Raw genomic sequence first — 22,061 nt, forward strand, 5'->3', positions numbered from 1 at the left:
AAATAAATTTTAGGAATGATTTCTCTAAGTCTGTGAGGTATGTTGGTGGTAGTTTGATAGGGATTGCATTAAATCTGTACAACAATTTTGGGAGTATGGCCATCTTCACAATATTGGTTCTTCCTATCCAGGAGCAGGGAATATCTTTCTATTTTCTGACATCCACTACAATCTCTTTTTTTCAGAGTACTGTAATTTTCATTGAATAGATCTTTTACTTCTATAGTTAGATTAATTCCTCAGTATTTCATTTTCTGCAATGCAAGTGTAAAAAGTATTGTTTCTCCAATTTCTCTCTAAATTTGTTTGTTATCTGTGTAGAGGAATGCTATTGGCTTTTGGTTATTGACTACTGCTATGCTACTGCTTTTGTGTATTAATTCTCATAGCTTCTTGGTAGAGGTTTTTGGGTCTTCCAAGTAGAGTATCATGTCATCTGCAAATAATGATAGTTTATCTTCTTTACCTATTCTTATTGCTTTTATTTCTCTGTCTTATCTAATGGCTCTAGCTAATGATCCCAGAACTATATTGAATAGCAGTGGTGATAGAAGACATCTTTATCTTGTACCTGATCTAAGAGTAAAAGATTTTAGTTTTTCCCCATTTAGAATTATGTTAGCAGTTAGATGGCTTTTATCAGATTGAGGTAGATGCAATCTATTCCAATTTTCTGTAGGACTTTGAACATGAATAAGTGTTGGGCTTTGTCAAAAGCCTTTTTTTGCATCAATTGAGATGATCATGTGGTTTTTGGATTTGACTCTATTGATATAGTGTATTACATTTATAGATTTTCGAATATTGAACCATCCTGGTATCCCTGGGATGAATCCTACCTGGTCATGGTGTATAAACTTCTTGATGATTTGATGTCTTCTGTTTGCTAGGATTTTACTGAGTATTTTTTCATCTATGTTCATGAGGTAGATTGGCCTATAGTTCTCTTGTTAGTTGCATATTTCTCTGGTTTTGGTATCAGTATAATATTTGCCTCCAGGAATGATTTTGGGAGAATTGTTATTGTTTCCTTTTCAATTTCATTGAAGAGTTTGAGGGGTATTGGAATTATATATTCTGTAGATTTCTTTTAGAATTCAGCTGTGAATCCATCAGAACCTGGACTTTTCTTTTTTGGTAGGTTTTTTTTTTTTTAATAACTTTTTGAATTTCCTTGGCTGTTATTGGGTTATTGATAGTTCTAATAGCTTCAGTTTTGGTAATTTGTACCTTTCTAGGAATCTGTCCATTTCTTCTGTGCCTTTGATTCTGTGATAATAAAGATTCTCAACATAGCTATTGATAATCTTCTGAATTTCCACACGGTCTGTGGTAATTCAACCTATTTCATTCCTTATTGCTTGAATTTGAGTTTTTTCTTTCCTCTTTTTGATGAGGTTAGCTTGTGGCTTATCAATTTCATTTAATCTTTCAGAGAACCAGCTTTTTGATTCATTATATTGTTTTCTTTGTCTTGACTGCATTAATTTCTGCTCTAATCTTTATAATTTTCTCCTGTCTTTGGGCTTTGTGTTTGGTTTGCTCTTCTTTTTCTAGATGTTTCAGGGTCAGCATTAGGGTATTTATTTGTTCTTGTTCTGTGTTCCTAATGTGTGAGTTCACAGCTATAAATTTCCCTCTAAGAACTTCTTTCATTGCATCCCATAAATTCCGATAAGCTGTGCTTGAATTTTCATTGAAGTGTAGATATTGTTTAATTTCTTGTTTAATTTCATCTGTAATCCATTGGTTGCTGAGGAGGGTATTGTTTAATTTCCATGCATTTATGGATTTTTTGTGGTTTCTTTTATTTCCAGTTTCATTGCACTGTGGTCAGATAATATGCATGGGATAATTGCTATTTTCTTGCATATACTTAAGTATGACTTACAGACTACTATGTGGTCTATTTTAGAAAATGACCCATGTGCAGCTGAAAAAAATGTGCATTCAGATGTGATTGGGTGGAATGCTCTGTATATGTCCACTATGTTTATTTATTCCAAGTTCTGGTTCAGTTCTGCTACTGCTTCTCTAATTTTTTGTCTGCTTGACCAATCTTTTTGGGATAAGAGGGTTTTAAGGTCTCCTGTTAAGATTATGGTATTGGATATTAGATTTTTCATGTCAATTAAGATTTGTCTTATATAGTTGGGTGCTCCTGAGTTTGGTGCATACATATTTATAAGTGTTACCTCTTCCTCTTGTATTTTTCCCCTAATAGTATGTAGTGGCTTTCTTTATTTTATCATTCTTGGTTTGAAGTTGAGATTGCTTGTGAACAGCATTGCTACTCCTGCTTTTCTCTGAGGTGCTGGGCAATAGAATTATTTTCCATCCTTTGACTTTCAGCCTATGAATTTCTTTATGAGTTAAGTGTGTTTCTTGTATATAGCATATTGTTGGATTTTGCTACTTAATCCACTGTTCCGGTGTATTTCTTTTAATTGGTGAATTGAGTCCACTTACATTGATGGTTATAATTTAGATGTATTGACTTATGATTGACATGTTATTTACTTGCTGTTATATACCCTTTTTTGTCTGTGTTTAACTGTTTACCCTATTTGGTGGATTCTTTCTGTTCTCCTTTGTGGAGTTGTAGTCATTTTGGTTCTCTCTAGGATATCTTTAATAGTCTGTGTAGGGTTGGCTTTGTCATCATGAAATTCTTTAGTTGTTCTTTGTCATGGAAGTATTTCACTTCTCCATCAATTTTGAGAGAGAGTTTTGCAGGGTATAACAGTCTGGGTTGGAATTTGTTTTCTTAGAGGACTTGAAGTACTTTACTCTATGCTCTTCTTTACTTGATGGTTTGTGAAGAGAAGTCTGCCAGTATTCTGATGGGTTTTCCTTTAAATGGGATCTGTTTCTTTTCTCTTGCAGCTTTTAGTGTATTGTTCTTGTGCTGGATTTCTGAGATCTTCATTATTATATGTCTGAGTGTGTTTTTAATTGAGTTGATGGTTTTTGGAGTTCTATATGCTTTGGTTACCTGAATGTGAGATTGTTTCCCAATATCTGGGAAGTTTTCTGCTGTTACTTCTGCCCATATTCTTTTTTATCATTTATATTGACCTCTTCTTTCTCATTGATGCCTATTAATCTTATGTTGTTCATTTTTAAAATTTTTTATTTATTTATTTATGTGTGAGTGTGTGTGTGTGTGTGTGTGTGTGTGTGTGTGTGTGTCCAGCTCAGCCCACCAGAGGGTGGGGCTGGCTGGCATGTGGTGCTGGGGGACTGAACCGCGGTCCCTGTGCTTTGCTAAGCTTGTTCTAAGTAGGTGCTTTAGACCACTGAGCCATCTCACCAGCCCCTATGTTGTTCATTTTGCATCGTCTTGCAGATATTGAATTATTTTTTCCTATATCCTAGTTTTTTTTTCATCCTAGTTGTTTTTAAGAGATCTTTTCTTGACTTTTCACTAGCTGCAGTGGTGTGTTTAAGGTCTGAAACTATCTTCACTGTCATTCAAGCGGCTTTGCCAGCTTGTGATTGAGCTTTTAATTTTCTGTATATCTCTTTGAATCTGCTTCATGTGTTCTATTTCTTTCCTATATTGCTCATTCAAGGATTCCATCATTTTTCTATTCTCTATTTTTTATCAATGTCTTATTTAGAAGCACTTAATTCTTTCATTAGAGTTATCATTTCTTTTTTACTTCAGAGATTATTTCTGATCTGATTTACTCTGTACATTTCTGCAGTTTCTTTACTCCAGACACTATTATTTCAGATGTATGATTTCCAGTTTCTTTTATGCTATTGTCTCCTGCATTTGTTCTGGATGGGTTTGAGGCCTGAGAATATATTTTGCTCCTTCTCTTTGTCATTTTCTGTATAGCACTGTCCTCTGACCTTCGGTGTAGAGGACAATAACTCCTTTGTTATTACATTAGCACCTACCAATGTTTTTACCCCAGAGAGATTATGTGGTTAAGGCTGTTACAGTTTTGTATTTATAGAACTATATTAGGAACACTAACAATGGGTAGTGATATTTAGCAGTTGATAAACTTTTATAACTAATGGGTTTGTATTTTATTTTTATTTTTTTTTAAAATTTTTTTATTACATTTATTTATTTATTGTGTGTGTGTGTGTGTGTGTGTGTGTGTGTGTGTGTGTGGCCAGCTCAGCCCACCAGGGGGCGGGGCTGGCTGGCATGTGGTGCTGGGGGATTAAACCGTGGTCCCTGTGGTTTGCTAAGCTTGTTCCAAGTAGGTGCTTTAGACCACTGAGCCATCTCACCAGCCCCTGGGTTTGTATTTTAGACCATAAGAGCAAACATTATGTCTGTGTAACTAAGCGGATATTAAACTGAGAAATTGTATTTGAATTAGTTCCCCTAAGTTCTGTCTGATCACCTCCCCTTGATGTACATGGTGTCTTCCAGGCAGACTAGTTCACCCTGATTACCTGTTGCACCCTTTCTGGATCAAGAGAGAAAGAGAGAGGATGCTCTCATAGATCAGGTTCTAGTAAAGTGTCTCAGCTTCCTGGATCCGGATCTACCAAGTTCGAACTCCTCCTGATGTCCCTGGCCTGGGTCTGGCTCCTGTGCTCAGCTTCTTCCTGCTGCAGCACGCTGGGCCTGGGCCTGCTGGAAAAGGGATCTGGGGAGCATGTGAGCAGGTGGAAGTTCTCATTCACCTACTGGGCCTGGGCTCGGGTTGGAAAAGAAAGATTTAAAAAAAAATAAAGTAAGTGAAGTGTGGGGAAGAAGTTGGCTCTGCAGAGCATGCTTGAGCTGAGTAAAGAGAAAAAGAGGGTGAAAGCAAAGATGAAATACTGTGTCTGCGAAATGCGGCATGGGCCATCATGCAAAGTTACAATATCAAGCTCTTTATGACCTGCCTCTCTTATGCCATCCAAATCTCAAGGAACTTGTGAGAATTTCTACACATAGGTCATGAGAGGCAGGATACCTTGTCTCAGGCTGAAGTCAGGTCTAGAGGTCACCCTACTGAAAACCTGCTCTGGTTCTCTTGAGAAGTCCATGTGTGGGATTTTGGAAATAGTTCAGTGCTTATGTCTGGGACCTTGTAATTAACAGGTCATGCCTGCTACCCTAGCCATTTTGCCACACCCTAATTTCCTGTCTCAGGGTGAGCTGATGACACTAAAAGTGTGGGTGGGCATGTGACTGGGTAGATGGCTCTTCCTGGGCTGGGGGGAGGTTGGAGAAGAGTATTGGGGTTGGTTCCCAAAGCTGCATCTTTACATTTGTTGTAGGCATCCCAGCTGTTTGCTGCTCTAGGAAGATAGATAGAAAGTGCTCTCCCAGCTCTGGGAAATGGCAGATATTTAGCTCTACAGGGGGGATGGGACCTCTATGGGAAAAGTTCTGAATGGTATCTAGGCTTTGTCATTATCCAAGACAGGGCTGTCACAGACTGAATTGTGGCAGCAAGATCCCCAGTCTTTTCTGAGTACCACCTTGTGGCCAGTTCTCTGCTTGGTGCTTTGGAGAAATTGAAGATACTAGAAAAATAAATGGACAGATAGATGATTCCCACTTTCTGGGTGTACAAAGTCAACATCCCAGAGGCTGGAGACACATGCATACTCAAGAGACCCCACCCCTACCACACTTTCCATATATCATGCATGTATCCTTATAAGGGAATATAGGCCTATGCTCATGTTCCCATGCCCCCTACGCATATGTATTTACACACCTATTCACACATTTATTTTAGAACAAGTTTCCCGAGTCTTGTGCAAGCTGTGGCTTGGGCCAATGTGTGTTCTACATGCAGCCTGGCCCCTCCTCTCATCTCCCCCTAAGGCAGGGTTTGTCTGGATGATCTCTCAAAAGTCCTGTTCTCCTTCTAGCCTTTCCTTAGCAGCAGGGTCCTCCAGGGTGATAACATCATCTTCCTGAGCCTCTGTTTCCTCCACTTGCAAATTGGAGTTAACGATCCCCACCCTGCTTACCTCACAGGGTGGCACCAAGCATTCCCAGGAGATAAAGGTCAACAGAGTGTTTTGTAAACTGCAGATTGTTTTTCCAAATTACCAACTGCTATCATTTTCTCAGCTCTGAAACTTACGAATTCCTCCATCCTTAAGTGAGCTTTGTTCTTAGCACAAGGTGGTGAGGAGTCCTGGCTGTTCCAAGGCCTCCTTCTTCCTGGTGTTGCTGTGGAGGCCTGAGCCACTTGGGACTAAACTTTTTCTAGGGTTGGGGATTTGGCTCAGTGGTAGAATGCTTGCCTAGCAAGCTGGAAGCCCTGGGTTGAGTCCTTGGCACACACACACACACACACACACACACACAAAACCAAAAAGCAAAAATGAAACAAAAAAACCCTAAAAAAAAAATTCAACCAAAAAAAAAAAAAACAAACAAAAAACAGTAAAATCAAAAAAGACCCAAAACAAACAAGGCAACTAAACTTTTTCTGAGGTTTATTATTGTCTGGTGAGGTCAGCAGGGGTCCTAGCCATCTAGCTAGCAGCCTGGAGCAGGTGAGGGAGATTGGCAAAGGAGGATGAAGGGACAAGAGGAGGTGGAAAACAAGGTATCATATGCTGACTCCAGAAAAGTTATCATTTGTTTAAGAAAGTGTCACCTCAAATTTGATTCTCATTGAGTTATAGTGGGTCCACACCTCAACTCCAGCCAGGAGCCTTCTTGCTTGGAAGAAACCCAGGGTTAATGTGTCAGGGTGTACCTGCCCGTTGAGTACTAGTTGGAGCTATAGAGCTGACATAGATGTCATAGCTGTCATCCCATGGTGGATCCTTGGGAAACTCAAGAGACATTGAATCAGAAGCAGGCAGGCACTGATACAGAATCTGTTTGTCATAATGCCCTCCCTTATTCTTCTAGCTGTGACTGGGGACCAAGGGACTACTGCCCATAACAAGTAGTACCCACTGGGCTCAGGTACGTAGATATGTAGTCCATGGAGATTCAGGAGCTGTTCCATCAGGGTAGTATAGTAGGAGTACCTACTGCAGGAATTTTGCAGAGTCCTCTGACCAGAGGTTCCCTTTGTGTTGTCCTCAGTCTGGCCCAAGCCCTGTAGCTTCTTGCTGGGGAAACAGTCCCAGGGAGGAAAAGGTGCTAGTCCAAGGTCATGCTGAGAATAAGGGTAGAACCTGAGCCTCCTTGGCTCTATACTCATTCCCACACCTAGGAAGATGGAGTTTTTGCTTGAGGACACCTTTTATGAAGGATAGTGTTCAGACATGTGGTACCTGCATGAATGAAGCCAACGAACAATGTCTGGTGGATTGGAGCAGCCCTGATGGCCCCCTGGAAGAGGAGGTAAAATCTGGTTCACCAGAGTGTAGATGAGGTACAAGCCTCCCTGGAGCAAGATGTCTCCCCTTTGTTGAGCCTGTGAGGGAGAGGGGTTCTGTCATGTAGTCTTATGTTGTCCTCCTGATGCATTTTGAATTTCTTCCCCTCCATTCTCAATCTGATGAGGATGGCAGCAGGGTGCCAGCCTACCTGGGGAAATACCTGTGTGATCTGGAACTGGTTATTCCCTCCTCTGTGCCTCAATTCCTCATCTAAAAAATGTTAATGTAGTCCTTTTGTTCTAATATCTATAATGTGCTCCAAACAGAGCCAGGTGCATAGAAAGTGTAACTTACTCTCTTCTATCTGTGTGTGTTTGTTTTAAGAGTTAGCAAAGGAACAAATTAATTTTAGGTTGTGAGTGAGGACTGCATGGAAGGTGAAAGGATGATGATGTGGGATCTTTCTGAGAAGCTAGGATTGTTTCCTATTTTGATGGGGTGTGGGTCCTGAGATGTGTACAGTTGTCAAAGCTCATTGAACTGTATATATATTTACATATACATATATTTCATAGTGAAGGGACTCTTCAGGTCTCTTTTTAGACCAGGTGGTCAGGGCAGGAATATGAGGAAACTGAGACTTTAAGAGAATGGAGCTTTTAATGTTCAGGATTATTAGGAGTCAAAAGTAATGGCTCAGGGGATTTCTTGGCACTGGGCAGGAACAGGCTTAGGTCCACGCCTCAGTCCTGTGGTCTCCTCTGAAGAGAGTGGAGGAAATATTTGCCATGTTTTCTGAGGAAGCCCTCTCCATGTCTTATGCTTGTTCTCAGGGCCACCTTGGCACTAAAGAAAGACTATTTAATCCATTTGGCAATGAGTTCTTATCCCAGGGAGTGTGCAGGGTCCAGGACATGGATCAGCTCTAACTCAGGGCTGCTCTACCTGCTCCCCCAATTCAGCAAAGCACAGGGGAAAGTCCAGATCTGGGGCTCCCGGCACTTCTGAGGCCATCTGTCTTCTCCCTTTCCTCCCTTCCACACCTGTGAGGCTCAGCCAGCACCTCTGACTCCCAGGTTTAGCCAACCTACCTCTGCCCTCTTGCTGCTCTTAACTTCACTGTGGAACAGGGGAAAAAACTCTGCAGAGGTAGCAGGAGGACTTTCCAGAGGTAGAGACCTCTGGACTTTGTCTAGAAGTTTCCTTAAAAAGAACCTGAGCCAATGGAGGGCAGCGGGCAAGAATCACATGGTAGTGACCAACACAGACACACACTTTGAGAGTGAGGCTTGTTTGGGAACAGCAAGTGGATCATTCTGGGAGAAGAAGGCCATCCTGGATGCCTGGAGTACGAAAAGGTAGAAGTTTTCTGTGTTCACAGGAAGAAGGCAAGAGGGGGAGAGGCAGGGCTGAGGAGCTCACTGAAAGCCTTCAGCTGCAGACTTGAGGTTTATGAGAGAAGAAAGAGGAATCTAGTCTGAGGATGAGATGCCAGACGGGAGCAAAGTCAGGAGGGGTACAGGAACCAGCTTGGATGAATTGACAGAGATGGTCGGTTCAGGCTAGGGAGCAGAGGAAGAGGGCAGTGGAGGATTAGGAGGTGAAGAAGCAGAGGATGTGAGGGAGTGTATGTAATGGTGCATCTTGGGTTCTGTTCCACCCCTTAGGACATGGTGGACACAGGCTGTCGAATTAAAGGGGTGGCAGCCCTCTGTTCCTGGTGTAGAGTGAGAAGCTGGTGTTTGGATGCTATGTGGGCATGGACCTCAAGGGTATTAGGCACAGGTACTGTAAGCAAGACTGCATGGTGTATAGGCAGTGCCCCTATACTCAACCCTGGCCTGAGTAATGGTCAGGTTGAGTTAACCTGAACAGAGATCCTGACCCCTGCTGCCTAATGCCTACCTTGCTGTGATGGGTCTCATGGGGGATGACTCTGTTATTACTCTGTTTGACAGAGTTGTGGGCTACAGCTTGGTGCTGTGCTGCTTTCCTGAGATCACACTGAGTCACTGGAAGATTCAACCTCAAACCTTGTTCCACTCCACCCAACTGTCATCTCTTTCACTGAAGTCTTCCTTGCTGTGTCCAGCTCCACCTGAGTCCTTTCATGGGGACTGTAGGCATGGCATGAGGGTGCAGCCTTCACAACCATGTCACCTTGAATGTCCCCATTTCTCTAGCAGTGAAGGTGGCATTTTCCTACCTTCCCTGCATAGTAGCTCCCAGGGAGGCTACAGAGTTACCTTGGAAGCAGAATACTGGGAGGTCATGACCAAGCAACTCATTTTAGAAGCACTTTTCTCGATAGTGACAGTTTTATTCAGGCACCCACTTCTGGAGAATTTGAAGTCTTAATTCCTTTAATTCCTCCAGGAGTATACCCTTGTCTCCCCACCACTTGAGGTGGGGTCCCAGAGGGATGGACAGGGGAACACAGTCCTCACCCTTTCCACAGGAAGTTGTTTTCAGGAAGTCACTTTCTGGTCCTAGCAAGTTTTTGGTTATACTGAGACTTTGAGAAGATTTGCATGCCAGTCACCTCCCCTCAACTCGTGCCCCTGCCCTAGCCTTTCTTCACATCCTCCACATTCACACATGTGCTAGACAAGGAAAGGATTGTGAGGTGGTATCCCCGAAGACCTAGCATTTACTGGGTGCCATCCTGTATACTTTCCATATACGAAGTTCAACCCTATCCTGAGGAAAGGGACACCATATCATCCCCACTGTCAGAATGAGGCCTAAGGGATACATGTTCCCTGGCCTGGGTCTCCTGGTTGATATGTGATTTGACTATGAACCCAGCTTGATTTCCATTTTATTTGTTGCCCCTGAGAAAGAGGCAGAGTCTTCTCTAGTCTTGGAGCCCCTCCAGTCTGTCAGTTACCTCCCAGGGATTCCTGGAGTTAAAGACCAAGATGCTTATATCCAGAGCTGACCCCCAAGTCCAGAGAGTCATGGACTACATGGCAGGGAAACCTTGGCTGAAGTCTTCATTCTGCTCCTCACAAGCTTCATGACCTTTGACAGGGCACAGGTCTCTCTGAGCTTCCATGTCCTTGTCTGCAAAGTAAGGCAACAGGCTGTGTGGCTGATACCTTCTCTGTCACCACTCGCAGCTCCTGTATGATAGCCCCAAGGCCCGGCAGGAGGTGGACCACCACTGGCAGGCCTCAGGTGGCCCCCACATTGTGCGCATCATGGACGTGTATGAGAACATGCATCACGGCAAGCGCTGCCTCCTCATCATCATGGAATGGTATGCTGCTAACCTGCCTGGTGCTCCTTCAGTTTCCCTGCATGTCAGGCTCCCTGCCAGTCTTCCAGGGCTTTCTCTGTTCTTCAGACAGTAGCTCTGGGTACCACCCAGCCCTTGAAAGATGGCAGAGTGGGTAGCCATAGGCACTGTTGGCTGCCAGGGAACTCCCTCCAGGGTGGGAAAGAGGCCACACAACTCTCCCATGACCTCCCTGGGCAAAATTTCCACTCTGTGAGGAGGGCTGGGAGAGCTGCCAGAGAAGGTTGCCAAGCCCTGGACTTCGAGGGTAGAGGATCTGATGAAGAGTGTGGCCCACATAGTTCCCTCAGCTTTTTCCTTCCTACTGGGTTTGTGCTCCCATGGTCCCACCAGATGCCAAGAGATGAGACTGAGGACTAGGAGCTGTAGCCTCTTCCATCTGGGATTCTGCCACTGGCACTTGCACCTGTGATCCAGCCTTTCTCAGACCCTAGGGCTCACTTTGGCTTTACTTCCTCCCTGTCTTTCATGTCCTTCCTGTTTCCACAGGTCAGCCAGCTTTTTAGAGTTGGGTTCAGATCCCAACTCTGTTGCCCCCTGGCTGTGTGACTGTGAGCAGCTCCTAACCTTTCTGAATCTATAACTCCCATGTAAGATGTGGAAGATGATCTTGAAGTAGCATTCACTCTGAGCTTATCTCTGTTCAGAGTGCCTGTGTGTATCACATATTCAGTGTTCATGAGTCTATGAGGTTGGTGCTATGATCCCCCTTTTACAAAAGAGGAATCTGAGCCACAAAGAGGTGAAGGAACTAGTCCAGGATCATATAACTGTGCACTTGAAGGGCACAGTGTACAGTAGAGAACAATGATACATTATGATGGTAATTGATATCTCACTCCACATTTGGGGAGATAGACTTGGGCAAGGTTTGAATGTCCTAAGTTCTCAAAGTCAAATGAAGGCAGTACTCCTGGGAAGAGAGGAGCTTCCTGGTAGGAATCTTAGCTTCTTACCTTCCCTTGGTTCTAAAAATTCAGATCAACCCACCCAAACTGACAGCCCACTATGCATCATGTTCTCCAAGGCTCTGGGAAGCTGATAGTAGTTAAGGAAAGGTAGGGCTTGGAGGCCAGGTTTCTGAGCCAGGAAAGGGGCAGGTGGGTATCTCATTCCCTCTGTTCATAGTCATCTTCTCTTGCAGCATGGAAGGTGGTGAATTGTTCAGCAGGATTCAGGAGCGTGGTGACCAGGCATTCACCGAGAGAGGTACGTGCAGGCCGCTGAACCAGCGCGGGAAGACAAGGTGAGAAGGATGTGCCACAGTCGCTGTGTGATGCTGGGAAAGGCCCTGTTCCTCTCTCTTTCCATCAGAACAAGAGAGGCTAAGACAGAATGTTCAGTCTCTCTAAGAGTTTCAAGGAGTTTGTAACACCTTATTGGAGATACAGTCTCTATGGCTCTGGGAGCCTCTTGGTGCTAATCCACTGTGGATCTTGGCAAGGTAGCCTAGGTTTGAAGAAAGAGGCCCAGGTGGGTTGAGAGCATCCTTAGAGGAAACTGGGGTATCTGGGGTGAGGGTCTAGGATGCAGTCACAGGACTCTTGTCATCTTGTACTGTCCTGGTATATCGGCCCAGGTTGCCTGATCCTTGACTTGTATCAGTGACCTCCCCATCTATGTCTGCAGAGGCTGCAGGGATAATGCGGGACATTGGCACTGCCATCCAGTTCCTGCACAGCCAGAACATTGCCCATCGAGATGTCAAGGTAAGGCTCCAGGATGTAGGCTGGGGGATCAGGGAAGGCAGTTTTATATTATTCCATAACTTCTGATGGCTCCCAGCATCCTCTTTGGTCAGCATTCAAGGCCTCTGCTCCCTGGCCAGACTGTTCTCAGCCTCTCCTCCTGTAGCTCTGGAACACTCATTCTGCTCTGCCAGATGGATCTTGTTGTTTCCTCCAAACACTGTAATCCTGGTAGTAATAAGAATAACCAACTGCCTGCCTCCTGCCAATAGACAGTGACAGCATCTTACTGAATGCTGATCTGGCATTATATGATAGGGATCACTACCCATTCCACAGATGAGCAAATTGAGGCCCAGAGAGAGAGAGAGAGATAGATAGATAGATAGATAGATAGATAGATAGATAGATAGAGAGATTAAGTGGCTTGCCTAAGGCATGCAGCTGCTGCCTGAGACACCATCCATCCACCCACATCCTCAGCAAGATATTTTGTGACTATGTAATATGCCGGGGCTCAGGAAGGGCCTGCCTGATGCTGTTGTCTTCAGTGGGTTCTGAGTTATAGTTTTAGCAGATTCAGTCTTCAAACACTAGCCTTTAACAGAAAGAATACAATACTCAAGTATACCCAGTTATTGGATCTGTTTGTCTTCCCAGGAATATTCTGGAAGCTCAGTGCTTTAAATTTCTTCTTCTGGGAAGACTGAGTGTTTCCAGGCAGCCCTACATGTACACACATGCATGTGCCCACATAAACATACATGTGTGAGCCACCATCATAGCAGAATCAGCTTTCTGTGGTCCTTACCCAAGCCTGGAGCATTATTCTTCTTAGTTTGAGTCAGAGAAGTGCTGAGGGCAACTGCTGCATCAGGTTCTTCCTTTGGCTGAGTGGTAACAACCTATAAGTTATCCTTTGACTCAAGAGGACAGCAGCCCCACATCTGAATTCTTGCTTTGCTTTGGCCCTGGCTTCTCTTTCTTCTAAGGGAAGAAAAGCCTTCTGTCGAGCAGATGCCTTTGTAAACACTAAACCAGCTTCTCTATTTTTATCCCAATCCAAGGTCACATTGTCTCAAATAAAACCTGGGAATGGAGCTCCATCCAATACCCTGCAGAGTTTGGGGTTCCCTCCTGTACCTTAGCATGGGCCTCAATCCTACTCATTAAAAGTCAGCTTTGGAGCTGCTTCTTTGATGTAACTTTCCCCCACTGTCACTATTGCCAGGCTTGTCTATCCTTTGAAACTACTAAGAACTGCCTCTGTGCAGGGTCTGAGCAGTAGGGGCCTTCTCCCCCGGGCAGCCTCAGGTGGGGCTGGCCTGCTAGCCTGACAGATTTCCTTCAGGGCTGGGTGTTGGATACATGCTTGGCAATAGTACTGGCTTCTGATCAATCTGCCTCCCCATACACCCTCATTCTGGTGTTTTGTGGCAGCCTTACCAACTTAGTGATATGAGTTCCTGGCTCCATGTGCTCCGTGGCACTTAGTCATTCACAGCCTTAGCCCAGTACCTTCCTCACTTTCCCCTCGGTGAATATAGATGTCATCTCCTAAGCATCTCTGTATTTGCTACATGTTTTTGTTGGCTAAGGCCCAGATCTTTTATGAGATAGGTGGGCCTTACTGCTCCTGCATTGTGATGGAGGTGGAAAGTCAATAAAAACTGCCTTGAGGTTCTGCCCCTATCTGCTCCCTAACTCACTCCACATGTTTTCTCTTATTTGCCCAGCCTGAAAACTTGCTCTACACTTCCAAGGAGAAAGATGCTGTGCTTAAGCTCACTGACTTTGGCTTTGCCAAGGAGACCACCCAAAATACCTTACAGACACCCTGCTACACTCCCTACTATGTGGGTGAGTCTTTGGTACATGGTTTGTAGCTCCCCACCTGCACCATATGCTGCTATGCTTTCGGGCAGCCTGAGAGTTGTGGAAACAAGAGAGTTAAAGCCTAAGAAGAAGGGAGGGCAAACTCTGTCTGTATGGAGGCGGGTGACGTGGGGGGCCGGAGGCTGCAAAAATATTCTCCCAAACTTCAGCTTCTGCCTTTGAAAATAGATCCAGGAAAATTCTGGCTGTGGCCTGTGAGCTGAATGACATCACAGCAGCGCTAAATATATATGTGATAAAAGGCTGCCATCAGCTTGGGACAAAGCCCAACCGGTTGTTTTTCTCTGGTTTTCAGCTTCCTGGGAGTCATTTGCAAAAGTAGGCAGGCCTTTCCCCCTACATTAGAGGGATGCAGGGTACTAGTCACCTGCTTTGTGGGAGAGAGCTAGGACTGTGGGGTGGTTGGGGGGGTGTGTGTATTCATACTCGTGCGGACAGCTATGCTCCAAGAAGCCCCTAGATCTGAAAAGGCCTCTGGTGAAAGTACCCCTTACTCTTAAGCTGGTGCTGAAAGGGCTTTTCTTTAGGAGAGGGCTTGAGGGGCTGCTGAAGGGGAGGGGCGTTCCTGAGACAGCTGAAATGGCACCCTGTTTGCTAGGATGAATGTAGCAGTATTTTAACCTAGAAATCTTCTGGATTGCCGACCTCTTTGCATGTATGAGAAAACCCAGGTCCAGTGGGCTAATCCCCAAGCTGACGGTGGAGTGCAGAGCCCTGCTCCTTGCCCGTGACTTCACTGTGCTCAGAGAGGCTAGGGATTCAGGGCCCTCTCACCTATGGCAGACCTCACCAAGCTCCAGACTGGCCTCCCCCACTGACTGCTGTCACCAAGGTCAAGATTGGCAAAGGGGCTTGGGGTCCAAAGGAGCTAGGGAGCTGTCTGAAAGCAATTTAGTTTTTCTGGGAGCTGCTTCTGCTCCTTCAACTTCACACACATGCTGCCTTCTCAGAAGGTGCCAGACACGTCTGCTGTGTCCTACCTCTTAGCTCAGGCACCTGCTCCTCACTTTGATCAGGCTTCGGGCTCTTGCCTAGGCCCTAACTCTCTATGTCTTCTTTCCTGGCAGCCCCTGAGGTCCTCGGTCCAGAGAAATATGACAAGTCCTGTGACATGTGGTCCTTGGGGGTCATCATGTACATCCTGTGAGTACCACTGTCACTTTCCTTCTTGGTCTCCTGCCTCCACCTATATCATGTATCTTTAGTACTGCTTTGTTCCTCAATCTCTGTGTCTTTAATGAAGGGCTTGTGTGTGTCCTCCCTTGGGCAGGTTGTCCTTCCTTTCTGGTCACAAGACTCTCTTCCTTCTATCTGCCTAAGGGTCTGCCCATGGTGAGGGTGATGGTGCTCGTGGGCTGTGCCTGGGAATCCAGTGGGCTGGTGTATTGTCATGGTGTTGGGCTACCTGTCCCTCAGTGAGGGGCTTGGATGGAAAATGGGTTTACCTGAGCACTGTCCCCCGTCCTGATGCTGAATGACCTCCTCCCTCCCCCAGCTTGTGTGGCTTTCCACCTTTCTATTCCAACACGGGCCAGGCCATCTCCCCAGGGATGAAGAGGAGGATCCGCCTGGGCCAGTATGGCTTCCCCAATCCTGAGTGGTCTGAGGTCTCTGAGAATGGTGAGTCAGTCTTTGTGCCTCCTGTAACCCACATGGACCTCATTCTGGGAGACATCCCTTTGGAGCAAAAATGACCCGTGTTCCTAGCTGTGTGACCCTAGGAAAATCACCCAACCTTTTCAAGACTCAGTTTTATATCTGCCAAAATGGGCTTAAAACTTGCTTCTTAAAAATCCCCTCTAGGGCCAGGGAGATGGCTCAGTACAATAAGCACTTGCATGGTAAGCACAAGGTCCTGAGTTCAATCCCCAGTACTGAAAAAAAAAAAAAAAAAAAAAAGTCCCCTCTAACCTCTGTTCCTCATTCACATTTTCCTATCTGGGACCATGAACAGGTTGGCATTGTATTAGTTACCTATTAACAAATGATTCCAAACACTTAGTGGCTTAAAACAGGAAATAGTTATTAGCTTGTTGTTTCTGCAGGTTAGGGACTTGGTAGCATATGCATCTGTAGGCTTACAAATCTTGCGCTCTGTGAGGAGGGGTGGGGGACTGCAAACTCATTGCCCTCCTCTCTTTCCTGGCTCCTCTAGCCAAGCAGCTGATTCGGCTACTGCTGAAGACAGATCCTACTGAGAGGCTGACCATTATGCAGTTCATGAACCATCCCTGGATCAATGTGAGCACCCACAGCCAGCAGGATGTTGAGCTGGAGCAGAGCTGCCAGCCATGAGGGTGGTGGCTCTGGAATCTGGGGTATATGCTGAAATGGGCCCCTAAACACATGTGTAATAGCTCCCCGCCTACAGCCTGGTGTTGATACTGCCCTAATCAGGTTTCTTCACCTCTCTGAGCCTTGGTTTCACCATTTGAGTGAGACTGGGAGAAGCAGGCAGATTGGGGATGGCTAGGGCTGTTGTCCATGCCTCCAGGCTCTAATCCAGGGGCTTGGGGATCCTTCCAGCAATCAACGGTGGTTCCACAGACTCCTCTCCACACGGCACGAGTGCTGCAGGAGGACAAAGACCACTGGGATGAAGTCAAGGTATGTAGACTCTGCCTTAGTCTGCAGTTTCCAGGGTGACAGCTTCCCAGAGTATGGGTGTTTGGTTCCTTCTTTTTGTCTGGAGCTCAACATGTCAGTGACTGCCCCAGTCATCTACATATGGCACTCTAAGTATTGGGCTATGCCGTTTAGAGTGGTGTTCCTAGCTCATGCCCTCAATGAACAGGATTTTGGCCCCCCCAAAAAAAGTGATGACCCCTATCTTTTGACTTAGAAGATACCATGTTTGGTCATAGGGGATGGCAGCTAAGAACCCTGGGCTACCCAGCCTGTAGGCTGAAGGCTCAGAAAAATAGCACTCTCTGAGCAAATGGCACTGGCTCAGCCCTTTGTCTCACTTAACCTTGGTGTGATTGTAGGGAGTTGCAACTTTTCTATACCCTATTGGATGAGCTCAGTGTCTGCCATTGAGGAGTTAGAGAGGATTATGAGACAGAAAGCACCAGGCACAGTGGCCGTGGGGGCAACAGGGCCTGTCACTGTTGTCACTAAGGGGCTGCCTAGGTAGGAGAGTAATGGCTGTTAAGGTCAGTTCATCTTGACCTTTCTTTCCTCTGTGCCATCTGTTCTCAGGAGGAGATGACCAGTGCCCTGGCCACCATGCGGGTAGACTATGACCAGGTGAAGATCAAAGACTTGAAGACCTCTAACAACCGGCTCCTTAACAAGCGGAGAAAGAAACAGGCAGGCAGCACCTCGACTTCACAGGGTTGCAACAACCAGTAGTCCATGGGGCCTTGGAAGAGCAAGGCCTCTCAACCGGGGTGACAGACTGCATTATGCTGAGGCTATACCAGAGGGCTCAGAGTCATTCTTTGTTTGATTTGTTTTGCTTTTTGAGACAGGGTCTCACTGTAATGCAGGATGGGCTTGAACTCACTAGGAAGCCTAGGCTGGCCTTGAATTCACTGTAATCTTCTTATCTCAGCCTCTGAGTGCTGGGATTACAGGTGTGTGCCACCACACCTGGCAGGGTCATTCTTTTAACACAAGGATTATTTTGTTGTTTTTTACTTGGAACTTTGAGTTGGAAGACCCTGACCCAAAATCTTCAAAGTCCCAGCTCAGACTCTGGCCCAGAGAGGCGCAGAATTTAGGGGCTAGGGAACCCCTTGCTGAATAGAAACACTTTTGGCTAGGTGGGACATGTTCTGCTCTGCCCTACGGGCATGACTTTAGCCTTCTAGGCCACTGGAAATTGTGGCTGGGTTTCCCTTCATCAAGGGAAATACCTTCCTGCTGGGTGGTCAGATAGGCTTGACTCTGAGAAAGGCATCTGCCATTGGTTGCCATGGTTATCAGGGCCAACATTAGTGCCTGAATGCTGAATATGTAAAAACGAGGGAAGAAGGACAATCAAGAGTCTACCTCTGTCTTCTTGGAGAGTCTGGTCTCTCACACTAACTGCCTCCCTGAAGCTCATCCCCCGTTGGTCTCCCTGAGGCTTCAGAGTCTTACTTGCCTGCCTCTTTTGGTGGTCCAGTGCTGTCTTGCGGCAGCCTGAATCCAGATAGCACTGAGGGCTTTCCCTCAGGAGTCTCTGGGTCAACCATCCTGTCACTACCTGCTACTCAAAGGGTGGTTTTTCATCTCAACTAAAAAAGGGGATATCTTTAACCCTTTCTCACTTTGGAAAATGTCACTGTGACAAAAGTCCCCAGCCTCACCTCGCCAGATCTGCCCTCACCAAATCCCAGGTTGGAGAGCCCCGATGGTATACTTTTGTGAGAGGGTATAGTTGGATTCCCATTAATCAGGCATCTCTTTCCATGCTCTAGGTCAGATCTGAGGTGATAGAGGGCTACTGAGCTGTACTTAGAAAATCTGATCCTGGTTTCAACCTGAGTTGGAACAGAGAGGGCTCTTTCTGGCTGACTCAGGGTTATCCAACTCCACCCCACCCAGAACATCCTTGAGGTGCTTAAGTACTTGATAGAGGGCCTGACAAGTGCCTGACACTCAGCCTAGTTCTTGGTTCCTGACTTCCCTCACTGGCTGGGAAACAATAGACCAGCAATGGTGAACCTTTTAGACCTTTCAGTGATACAAACAACCTGAGGAGGATGCATGCTATAGGTTCACCACCACTACTGTAGACCATGTCAGCCCGGACAGTGCTGGCTGCCGGGGGTTTTATATCCAGATATTAATAAACACCATTTTGACATTTTCTCCTGGTCTCTGGGCTTCTCTTTGTTTACATGGATAGACATAAGTTGCCAATGGACAGCTCTATACTCCACTAGTGATTTCACTCTGGCTGGGGACTGTGCACAGGTTTGGTAAACATGCCTGGCTGACTCCAGAGCCACTACAGCCTCACTAGGCGTGAAAAGGTCAAAGAGGCTGGGAGATGGCAGCTGCCACATGCTCCCAGCTCTGTGCCGCCCCTGTGCACTGTGTGACACCCACTCTTGGCCCTGTGTGTGCCAGCGTCTGCCCACAGTGGCCACCCCCAGCTGTGTGCCAGCCTGCTGAAGGGCAGGCAGAGTGCCTGCTGCAGCACTGAGCTATTTTCAGAAGCTGCCAGATTTCATTTGGCAGCAAGAATATCAAGGAGGGGAGGGGGCGGGGTACTGGAAGATTTTTTTTTCACTACTCCAGCAAGAGCACACCCTCACCCATTGGGAGCCCTTGCGGGCAGCCTCAAGGGAGCTCTCACTGTGGCATTTCTTCCCCAGCAGCAATCTTGAAACCTCTCAGTTTTCTAAGAGCTCACCTGCCATTGGCATCACTTCTCTCCCCTCCCCCAGGGTGTGGGGGAGGGTACAGAGTTATAAGAAGGCAAGATGGCACTCAGGAAATGTTTTGATGCTTCCCAGCCCAGTGACCTTGGACAAGTCCTTCAGTTTCACTCACCTCCATCCATTCCTGCAGCTTGTGTGCTAAAGAGGAGAGTGCCCTGCCTCAAAGAGTCACCTGGGGGTTTGAGCAGAGGATGTATGGGAAGCACTTAGTGGTGTGCCTGAGGCATGGTTCATGCCCAACCTCTGTTAACCACCCCAGCGTCTTTACCCATCAGGAAGGTGAGAAATACCTAAAGTTGTCTGAAGGAAAACAAGTGCAATGCGAGATCTATCTCTGGGACTTTTTGTGCAGAAAATCAGGCCGTCTCCACTTACAGGTGTCCCTCTCAAGGGCTTGCCCTCCTGGATAACATCATGGGGGCCTTCTGACCCTCAGTTCTAGTCCTATACTTCAAAGGAGGGTGAATTTGAGGATCTCTATAGAATCTGTGTTTCAACTCAACTCTTCTATCGTATTTTCTAAGTCTGGTGGAATGTTGGCCAGACTCAGAGATGTGTGGAGCCCATCTAGTGACAGAGTTACAGGATGCAGAGGGACTTTCTCACTTGGCTCTGAGCACTCACTGCACCTGCAACTCCATGCTGAGTGCAAAGAAGGCAGCAGTGAAAATTCCATACAGGGTGTTTACCCAAGAGCTTACATTCATGGAGGGGAAGGACAAAACAATATATAAATGTATATTGAATTGTGGCCTAGATGTGGTGTGTGAAGGAAAGAAATGGTCCTAGCAAGAAAAGGTGTCCTGGGGCAGTTTAAACCAAGGAAGAGTTGATGTACCTGGGAGGCCAAAAAAGTGCCTGATAGGCTGCAGGATTGAAAGCAAGATCTTGGCACAGTGCCTGGGACTGTCTGCCCCTTGGTGCTGCCATTGTAGGCTTCTCTCTGGGGCTGGCCTTGATCTCCCACTGTAACAACCTTCTGTACAGGTAAGACCACAGCTGCAGAAGTCTTGGAGGAGATTGTCATCTGATCAAGTATCCACCTACCAGTCCTAAGGAAGGATTCTTGTTGGTCACATTTGGCCCTTTGCTGTTGGGAGGGCAGAGCATGTTCCTTCCTGTGACCAGGTTGAAAAAGGCTGTTAGAGCAGGGGAGATGATGGAAGGATTGTCCTTTTATCTCTCGTTTTTGCCCAGTTACTTCCAAGAGCTCATGAGGAACCTGGCTTCATAACAAGCCCAGCCTAAAGCCTAACCCCCTTACCTCTGGGTATAGATGAAGTTCTCACAAACTAGGACTGGGAGGTTAGATTCCTGGCCAACTAACATTCCTTACTGGAAGCAAAGCCCTGACATCAGCTGCTGTCAGGTAAGCTATGAAGCCAAGTGAACACATGTTTGCATCAGCTAATCCAGGCATTTACATGCTCTCTGTAGTGACTTCCTTGGGAATTTGAAGTAAAGAATTCCTTAAGAGGGGTGGGTGTGTGTGTGTGTGTGTGTGTGTGTGTGTGTGTGTAGAGAGAGAGAGAGAGAGAGAGAGAGAGAGAGAGAGAGAGAGAGCCAGCCTGGACTCTGTCCTGAACCTGATGCTGGCTGACTTCCAGCAGCCTGGCTCATTGCTCTTCCATACCAGGCTCTCTCCACCCTTGCCCTCTGTTCAGCCCCTCCACTGCAATATCAGAACTGAGCCTCCAAATGCAGCTTACTGCAGCCTCTGCAAGGGTCTCAATGCTTTCAGGACTGCTTAAAATGTTCCCTAGTGGGAATGGGAGGTTGGCAAAGAGGTCTGTGTGGCTGTCTCCAGACCTGGTTGCCTTAGGCTGAGCTTCTGAATTCCTAATGGGTCCTCATAGCTAACTTCAAGCCCATCAGAGTAAAATTCTTCCTTTTGTCCTACTAGGCTGCTAGCATGCTTACTCTCTATAATTGAGCAGCAGACAAGAAACCCACCACCCTCCTGTGTGTGGGATGGATGGAGTCCTTGGTCAAAGCTAATCTCATTTTGAGGATCCCATCAGTAAAATGAAATGTTGATTAAAGAGGATCAGGTTTCCTGTAATCCCCGTACTTTGGAGGCCCATGCAGGAGGATTGCCACAAGTACAAGGCCAGCCTGGGCTACATAGTGAGTTCAAGGCCAACCTGAACTACTCAGTGAGACTGTGTCTCAAAAACAAACAAACTCGAAACAACAAATAGAACAAAACAAGAAAGAGGGCCAGGTTAGTACAGCACCCTTGGCAGATATGTTGCCACCAGATGATGGTCTGTGAAGAATGCTCTGGGGACTAAGGAGGACCATAGACTTTGTAATGATTCAGTTTCCTTGCTTGAAGGAGTCTTACTTACAAAGGTGGGGCAGGGGTATGGTGGAGCAGGTAGGAAGGAGGGGAGAGCGTAAAGGCCTTGGTTACCAGATGTGTTCAGGGATGGATCCAGCTTCCCAGTACTATGCTCTACTGTCGGTTTCCCCTGACCTGGAGAAAGTTGCTGGTGACTCAAGGAAACCCTGATTCCTGGGACTCAGAGGAATAGAGCC

General features: G+C 46.2%; 1 protein-coding gene across 3 annotated transcripts in view; it reads left to right on the top strand.

Annotated features, from left to right (window-relative positions):
- The window catches only part of Mapkapk3 (mitogen-activated protein kinase-activated protein kinase 3), a 38,089-nt gene extending 20,451 nt beyond the window's left edge, over positions 1 to 17,638 (top strand). For all 3 annotated transcript variants that reach the window (XM_023706264.1, XM_023706260.1, XM_004625139.2), the window contains exons 3-11: positions 10,383 to 10,522; positions 11,706 to 11,770; positions 12,191 to 12,270; positions 13,986 to 14,109; positions 15,213 to 15,288; positions 15,641 to 15,765; positions 16,301 to 16,386; positions 16,672 to 16,752; positions 17,347 to 17,638. In XM_023706264.1, the coding sequence (XP_023562032.1) occupies positions 10,383 to 10,522; positions 11,706 to 11,770; positions 12,191 to 12,270; positions 13,986 to 14,109; positions 15,213 to 15,288; positions 15,641 to 15,765; positions 16,301 to 16,386; positions 16,672 to 16,752; positions 17,347 to 17,499 (930 nt within the window). In that variant the 3' untranslated portion in view covers positions 17,500 to 17,638. The remainder of the gene's footprint in view (positions 1 to 10,382; positions 10,523 to 11,705; positions 11,771 to 12,190; positions 12,271 to 13,985; positions 14,110 to 15,212; positions 15,289 to 15,640; positions 15,766 to 16,300; positions 16,387 to 16,671; positions 16,753 to 17,346) is intronic.
- The last annotated feature ends 4,423 nt before the right edge of the window (positions 17,639 to 22,061 follow it).

This window comes from Octodon degus, unplaced genomic scaffold (assembly GCF_000260255.1).
Source record: "Octodon degus isolate 3935 unplaced genomic scaffold, OctDeg1.0 scaffold00008, whole genome shotgun sequence".
Lineage (NCBI taxonomy): Eukaryota > Metazoa > Chordata > Mammalia > Rodentia > Octodontidae > Octodon > Octodon degus.